The 8,904-nt window shown below is 49.1% G+C and overlaps 1 protein-coding gene and 1 pseudogene across 1 annotated transcript; one reads left to right on the top strand and one right to left on the bottom strand.

Annotated features, from left to right (window-relative positions):
• Positions 1-6,170: 6,170 nt before the first annotated feature.
• LOC119283747 (germin-like protein 9-1) lies at positions 6,171-6,896 on the bottom strand. Its single transcript, XM_037563163.1, has one exon. The coding sequence runs from the start codon at positions 6,894-6,896 to the stop codon at positions 6,171-6,173; it is 726 nt and encodes a 241-aa protein (XP_037419060.1).
• A 916-nt stretch (positions 6,897-7,812) lies between these two features.
• Positions 7,813-8,463, top strand: LOC119289311 (annotated as a pseudogene).
• Positions 8,464-8,904: the final 441 nt, after the last annotated feature.

The raw sequence follows: 8,904 nt of genomic DNA on the forward strand, positions 1-8,904 counted from the left end.
AATACTTTGGTTTCTAAAAAACATAGTTTTTCTCAATTTTGACAAGTCCACCGCAGTGTTTGGCTGCTATTGTTTTGCTGCAGCTTTTTGACTGATAACTTTACTACATGGCCAAATCAATCAGCAGTGCTAACTCAGCTACACCTAGCAACACGACCGGATTAATCAGCGTGTGCTAACGGATGCTGGCTGCATGCAGCCCTGCCATGCACGATGTCAGCCTCCTATGTATCATGTATGAGTGTGTGCTTCAATGACCAACAATTTACTCCACAGGCTAGCTTGGTTCGAGACGTGCAGCACTACCAGAAGCCCAGAATCCAGAAAGTAACCAGCAACCAGCGAATTGTTTAAAATATACGCAACAGATAGAGGAGTCGGAGGCATCCATCAGATTTTCTAATCTGGACATCAATGGGCGAAGTGCTCTCCCCAACGACTTCTCTTGGCTTGGTTTTTAAAAAAGTGATCATGACCTCTTTTTAAAATACTGTAGAAAAACTACAGTATTAGAGATACCACAGTATCTTAGACCACTGTAATTTTTTAAGCCAAACACCTCAAAGTATTTAATACTGAAGTTTTTTTAGAAACCACAATATTTCCAAAAAAACTTTAAAAATACATCACTCCCAAACGCACCCTAAGGGCATGTCCAACGCGGCGCTTAAACACAGGTGCCAGGGTCTAAATCCCGGCCAATTAGCGGTTGTTTTCTTTAATCCTGGTGTCAGGTGAAGCGTCGACGCAAAAGTGTGCATTCAGTGCCAGACACTTTTCCCGCTGTAAGCGCCCAGGCTGTTTGATTAGCCCATGTCGTTAGCATCTGCCGTTGTAAGTCCAGGCGCTTAGATGACTTTTTAATTTTTAATCTTTAATTTTTCCTTCATTAGTGTCTATACAAGCGGCTCCCATTGGAGATGCCCTAAGTGCCAGGCGCTTAGGAAAACCAGCTGCCGCACAAGAGCATACCCTGCACGGCAAGGAAAGCACAAGCGCCCGCTTCTACTTTTTGCGCCGATGCCTCGTACGATGCCAGGAATAAACGTCCGAACCGTCCATCGACCAGGGAATAAATCCTGGCGCCCCTGCATTAGCGCCTGCGTTGGACATGCCCTAGGCCTGAAGAGTTGGTCAGTCATTTTTCTTTTGTGTAATCTGAGTAGTCCAATTCCAATGTTGTCTTGGTCGAGATAGAGAAAAAATTGAGTGCCAACTCTTTAATTGTTACTTGTAAGTGAACGCCAACTTTTGTGCATTCACTCCTCACAAACAAGGAAAAAAGAACTATTGTATTCAAACTAGATTTTTTTTTAGGCAAGCACTGAGCAACTAGATGATATCAGGGAACTAGCTATCTTTGTTAGTGTGAAGAGGGAAGCATGCAGAACGGCGGGGAAGCGAGGTCGCGACCACTGTCCTCCTCCTCTTGCGCTTCGGAGTCTCCGACTCGGTTGGAGGCTCCACAATCTGCAACGACACCTCGTGCACCGTGGGTTCCTGATCTAGTGGATGCTCTATCCTGGATCTGAACGCCCACCACCTCCTCCTTGTCCACGGGCTGGAGGAATCTCGGCCTGCTCCATCGCCCAGAGGAGGATTTCGATCTTCTTCTTCGGTTGTGTGGGCGGGGGGAAAAGATTTGCCTTCTCCCTCTTCGTCATTTCTCTGAGAGTGGACATTGCCGTCCAGTTCAGCTGCCTTATATTGTCAAACCAAGAACGGATCTCTGTCAACCTAGCCATCTTGACCTGGTCGCCGCTGGCGATCTCCACGAACTCGGCATTGTCGCCGCCGGCGATCTCCACGAAGTCGGCGTTCTCGCCGCCGCCGATCTGCTTGATCTGATGCTCCATCGAGGTTCTTACGTGGATGGAAGAGGGGGTGGATGTGGAAGATGAGAAGAGCAAAGTTGCGGCCGCGAGAAGGAGGAGAAGGCTAGCAGATGGCCGCGGTTGTAATGGTGATGGAAGAGGGGAAGGACCACGGCGGTGGCTTTGCATTGGACGAGAGGGGCGTGCACATTTTTCCTAGGACTGAAATGCCCCTTGACTAAAAGGTGCCCCACCTTGTCATATTTTTCCTAGGACTAAAATGCCCCTAGATTAAAAGGTGTCCCCACCTTGTCATTAGTACTTTCGAGTACTTTCATCCGCGTACTTTCGAGTACTACGTATGTATGCGCCGTTAGATCGAGACGAACGAACGGCTCCAAAAAATGCCAACTACGGTAAAAGTTGTAATATCTTTATATCTCGTTGTATTATTATACTGATTAATGGTATTTTGGATAATTTTGTCATGTTCGCCGAACTACGCAATTAATATATATGTAATAGTTTTGAACTTTTGATAGACAAGTCTTAGATTATGTGCTTTTTTTGACAGTGCGGTCTTGTGTGATGCTTGCTTGATGATCGAGCTCTGTCCATGTTTTTGAAGATGTTGTGTCAGTCTTGTAATAATGATAGAAAGAGGAGGGAAGAGGCGACTGGCACCTTGGTTTGCTGCCCACCAGTCTCACTCCGACTCCGAATCTGATTCCAATCTCATCTCGAATCGGTCTCCACCTCCGACTCTATCGCCAACACACACACTTAAATCCGTCCACACACCCAACAAGAGCCACGCGATGTGGGATTGATCCACGCACACCCAGGACCAACACCTGGATCTGGCGACTATGGATCTCGCTGCTGCTGCTTATGGCCACCATGCAGGAGTAGACGAACGGCCGATCATCCGCAGACACATAAGCCTTGAGAACTGCCCGTCCCTGACCCCGCCCACTCACGGCTACCCCGACGAGGACAACGGCGGCGAGCGGCCACCCTTCGTCCTTCTCGAGCCGTACGCCTACTTCGCCGACCGCGACAGCGCCACCACCGCCAGCTGCGAGATCGCGGACCCCGAGCTCATGGGCAGTAGCATCAAGCTCACCTTCTGCGTCGTCCGCCCGCCGCAGGTCTCCTACCTGTGCGTCCACGCCGTCGGCCTGGGTAACCCCGTCTTCGCCTGAAATCGTTGCCACGGAGGCGGACGGGAGCCTCGCCCTCATACGCGTCCTCATCGGTGACACTCCGCTCGACGCCGTGCTTGACAGCAAGCGAGAGGAGTTCTTTGTGTATGACGCCCGTGTCCCCTCGCTCGTGCACCTCCCGCACCCCGGCCACCACCAGTGCTTTGTCGACGGCATAGTTGCCAGGAATCGGGGTCGGCTGGGTCGAGGAACGGGGTCGCGGGTCGTGGTTCGCCACCCCTCCGGATCGAGGTTCGACGAGGGGTATACATCTCCGGGACGTCAATTGGGAACGTGGGTCGCGACCCAAATTATTTCGGGTCGATGACCCTGGGTCATGGTGATTTTGCCATGGATGGAAAGAGAGATCCCGTCATTCCCGCCTGAAAAGATTATGATCTGAGTGGTGATTTATTTCCCTCCCACTTTCCCAGAAAAAATGACGCCACAAGTCAGCCGTCTACGGCGTGACCTTTTCATTTACCATATTCTATCACACCAAGAGTAACTATTCCCAAATCTTTCTTCTTTACTTCATCTGCAGAGCTCTAGTCCCCGATCCCGTTCCAAGCCACGAGTCATTCAGCACTCCTCCAGTTTGCCCTTCCAGCTTCCATCGAGGCCAAATCTTTCACACCAAGCATTTATCCATCGAGGCCTCTTATCCATCAATGGCAGGACTATGGGAGCGAGGTGAGAGCTGTGTTTTGATTTTCGGTTTGAGCTTTTTTTCGCCCTAGGCCAAGATGGCCGAATTTCGGCCATTTTCAAAAATTCCGGCCGGAATTTGATCAAATTTCGACTGCAATTTGACTTAAATTTCACCAAAATTTGCCAAATTTGAGCAATTTTGGCCTAAATATACTTTTCGCCCCAGGCCGAGAAGGCTGAAATTCGGCCGAAATCCACTTTTTTCGGCCGAAAATCAAAACACAGGGTGAGAGAGGGCGGATACCACACCAAGAAGCTCGACGACAGGCGGCGAGTGGCGGACTGCAGACGGCGGACACCAACAGTCCGGTGGATTTCTGAATTTGGAGCGCGATTACTAGGTAACCCTCGATTCACCATGACTCCCGTTTCCCTGAAGTTGTTCTTGATCTGGGGTTCTGGGGTATCATCGATCGATCAGGGTCGCGATTCGCCTGACGACCCATCACGACCCCACCTCGTCCCCGACCCTCGATTGGGGTCGATCGACCCCGGGTCACGGAACGCACCCTCGACCCGCGAACCCGGCTACTATGGTCGACGGCACGGCCGCCATCGCACGGCACTGCCGCTGCTGCCATGATGGAGCCGGTGGCCACGACTGCGCCTACGTCATTGCCGCGCAGTCTCGTTGGTTCGGGTTCGACAACCCTTCCCATCTTTGGCTGTACCACTCCGACACCGGCACCTGGATCAAGCAGCCGGTGGCAGTCGAGGAGCCACTCCCCGACAACTACACGCATGGCTGGAAGGCCGCGGTGTGGAGCATCGGCATTGGTACTAGTACTATCTTGTCTCCGGAGGACTGGCGCATCGATTACGAGCTCGACTCCTCTGGGTTGCGACCACACATTGATGGTACCGTAGCTCCCTCACATTGGCCTGCCCAAGCTGAGCCTGCAAGAGGACGGCATTGTGTACTTCCTCACCAAGGTTGACTACCGCGACACAGGTCTCCCGGCATGGGTGCTCGCTGTTGACATGAGGAACAAGACCGTCCGGAAAGTCGCCGAGTTTAGCCCGACCAGGAGTGTCGGTTTCTCCTTCGACTACGATGCTAGTAGGATCTCCAAATATCTTAGAGTTGCTCCACGTGTTAATTGAACACACCGTGGAGATAGTCATAGATCATGAACAACGTACGAAATTAACATGCATGACATGGAAGCACACTTAAAGCAGCATTTATATTAGGGTGGATAAATAGCGGTTTATTGTCGAAACTATATTCATGCGATCTGACTTGTAGATCCGTGTAAAATTTTCTTTTAATTTTTTCTTCTATATTTTATATGTTCTTTTTTTTCTTTTTTTCCTTATTCGAAAAGGGGAATGACCCCGGCCCTGGAGAAAAAAATTATGTTCTTTCATTTGACTGAGACTTCGTTAAGTCTCAGTCGACTGAGATCTAGTCACACCCTTTTATGAAATTATGACCCAACATAATCTGCCCATCAGGATTCAGTTCCTAGACTTGGCACGGGTGATCACATTTCCCCCCGGATTTATTCTAGCTTTCCCCACACTATTCTTTCAATGGTATAGCATGGTTGTCAACTAGGAGGTGTCTATGACGACTTTCTTTATCTCAAGATCCGCTGGCTCAGTCTCTCGAAGGTGCTCATAGGACATGGTGAGTGTGTGTGTGTTTGTGAGCATATGTGTATGTATTGTGTTTCTCATAAAAAAAATGAAGTTTATATATTTGTGCCAATTTCTTTATTTGGTGCATAGCTCTAAAGTGCATCACTAAACAAATATCTTCTCAAAGGTTTATGTTGTACGACTAGATATAAGGTTTATATTGTCAAAGATTTACATATATGTGTTTATGATGAACTTTTTATATACAAATGGTGTTTTTAATTGAAGTATAATTTAGCATCAAGGGATACAAACACAGTGATCACACAACCAGTCTCTACATGATTAGAATGCAAATAACCAACATCAACACATACACAAGAAATATTACATTTGCCAAAACCAGTCATACAAGACTGAAACTATACCTAGGCAGAGGAAAAAAGAAAAAAAAATGAATCATTCAAAACAACAGATGATGAAATACAACAACCATCGGCATCAACCATCTGTGTACAACACAAGAAATGATACAATAAGGTGGACAATGCACTTATATTCCGACATTTATATGATTCATTCACTAGAGAATTATCGAAATGTTGAAGAATCATCTTAGTAAATCCAAACATCAGTTAACCCAAATTATAGACCCAACCGACCAAAAATTATGCATCGACATGTCAACTTCAAAATTCATCTAAAAAACTACTCGGATGCACAATTATCTAGAAATCATCACAATATTTATATCCATCGGATACATTAAATAGCTTATTCACGAGTCACGACCGTAAGTACTTTTGAAATAAGGTCGTGACAACGGACAACAATACAGCTCTCACAACATCCCAAATCAAAGCAACAATAATGCGGCTGCGAAGCCAACCAGGAGCGAGAAGCATGCCGGCACCAGCGAGGCAGCACCGTTCTTGGGCGCCGGAGGGGAATCGGGAGCTGGGGCGGGAGCGGGCGGCGCGAGGTCGTGCTCGAGCGCGTGCACAGTGGCCTCATCGACGTGGAGCGACTTCTCGAGGACGGCGTCCGGGATGCCGGACTCGAAGAGCGTCACGGGCAGGGAGACGGTGCCGGGGCTGGCGCTGCCGAAGGCCGAGAAGGCGCGCGCCATGTGGTCACCGCCGTTGAACTGGAAGTGCACCATGCCCTTGGGGAACACAAACATGTCGCCCGTCTGCAGCGTCTGCGCGTACAGCTCGTTTTTGGTCTCGTCGACGAGGCCCACCATCAGCGGGCCCTGCACCACGTAGAGCAGCTCCGACGCCCTGGGATGGACGTGTGGCGGGTTGACGGTGCCGGGGCCGAAGACGAGCGCGGCGTAGGAGACGGACTGGCCCAGCAGCGCGGGGAACTCGGCCGCGGTGGCCTTGGACACGGTGAACTTGACCGGGTTGGCGGCGCTGTGGGCCATGAGGCCGGTGTAGGTGAAGAAGGTGCCGTCGAGCACGGACGCGTTGGAGCCCGGGGGCACGACGAAGTCCGTGAGGATGTCCGGGTCGCTGGCGTGCGCGACGAAGGCCACACCGAGGAGGACGAGCAGAGTAATAAGAGACGATGGAGCCATTTTCGCCGAGTTGTAAGGTTGTGTGATGGGTGGAGGCCGCCGGCTGGAGGCTATTTGTAGGAGTCGCCGGGGCATTGGAAGAGCCGTCAAGGTGACACTGGCAGCTGGAGCAAATTTAGCTGGCTATCACAATTGTTGTTTGCAATGTTTGACAGGTAACTAGCAAATTTGTAAGCATCGATGAAGCTCTTGTGACAGTTGATAATACTAAATCCAGTGCTACATTACATATTTGCAGGGTTTTGGTGGACAAGTCATACAGCTGTAATTTAGCGCAAGTCGAGAGTGAGACACAAAGTAGTACCAAAGTTTTGATCAGAATGCTAATAATCTATAATACATAAATAGTTGATCCCCACTAAGTCTAATTCTCTCAACATGCAGCCATTCACATCACCAAATATGCCACATCATCATCCACTAAAATTATTTTTGTAGCACATGCATACCCCAATTTAATTGTTACATCTCCAATAGTCCAACGTACATGCATACTCTTTGTTCACATGTAATTACTTTCAAAAATAATAGCTTTTGATTTAGATCATTTTATTCATATAGAACGTATTCAAAATTAATCTTTAAAATCCTGCAGCAACGCGCGGGAAAAATCATCTAGTTTTCCTAATTTGCATGCATGTATATCCATATGCATTGTAGGAGACACCAAAGAGTTGCATGACATTGGCCAATTAATTCTTCCTCAGGTGTGTGCCAATTAGCCCTAGCGTGCGTGGGTGCATGCGTGAGTACGTACGTGGGTGCATGCGTGTTGCAGCTTGGTGTTCATGATATCTCTCGATCGATTTTCTGTATAAATAACACAAGCAGATCTGCAAGATCTTCACCGCATCTCACAACCACACCCTCCAACCATCACTCTCTTAGCAACGTTGTAGCTACACATTCAACTTCAATGGTATCCATGAACTACTACTCTTTGGTGTTGGTGGTGGTTGCATTGGTCTGGGCACCGCTGGCTGCCGTGGCCGGCGACCCAGACATCCTTGGTGACTTTATCGTGCCGGCGCCGATGGTTGGCATGCCGCCGACGAACATCACCGGTGACTTCTTCACCTACACCGACTTCCGCGCCGCAAAGGAGTACATGCCGTGGCCTCCATAGTATTTCATTGTGATCAAGGCCAATATGGAGGTGTTCCCTGCGCTCAATGGGCAGAGCGTGTCCTATGCCATGCTTGTGTTCCCCTCCGGATACGTCAACCCGCCACACACCCACCCGCGCGCCGCTGAGTTGCTGTTTGTCCAAAGCGGTGCGCTCTCCATCGGGTTTGTTGACACTGCCGGTAAGCTCTACACACAGGACCTCGTGGCAGGTGACATATTTGTGTTCCCCAAGGGCCTCGTGCACTACCAGTACAACCAGGGCCCCAACCCTGCCACCGCGTTCTCGGCCTTTGGCAGTGCCACCCCGGGCACCGTGAATGTGCCTGCCTCCGTGTTCGGCACCAGCATTGACGACGCCGTGCTTGCCAAGTCATTCAAGACTGACTTTTGGACGGTGCAGAAGCTCAAGGCAGCACTCACTCCACCACCCAAGAAGTGATTCATTTGTGCTTTTGTCGCTCTTGTTCTTCGTCACTGTATCACCCCTGCCGCGAACTAATAAGGCACCATGCTAGCGAATGACAGTGGCATAATCCCGGTTGTATTGTTAGTTTGAGTTGTGATTGTTGTGACTTGTAATAATATGCTTCTTGTGGTTTGTGAGTTGATATTGTGATCGTGTCAAATTTATTTAATCATCGTTTGAAGAATGTGCCATCAAATACACTTGTGTATGTTATGCAACTCTGTTCTTTTTCCTTGCATTGTTACATGTAAACTCTGCCATTTTACTTTCAGTGTGAGTGTGTGACGTATTATAGCAATTATACATTTGAGTAGTGTTGTGGTTCCGTTTCGTTATTGTTTCAGCCCCAAAGATGGCCTAACTCCACCGTGTGAGAAGCTGGTGCTGCTTTTGACGCTTCAGCATCTCGTGTTT

The sequence above is a fragment of the Triticum dicoccoides genome, chromosome 4A, assembly GCF_002162155.2.
Source record: "Triticum dicoccoides isolate Atlit2015 ecotype Zavitan chromosome 4A, WEW_v2.0, whole genome shotgun sequence".
Lineage (NCBI taxonomy): Eukaryota > Viridiplantae > Streptophyta > Magnoliopsida > Poales > Poaceae > Triticum > Triticum dicoccoides.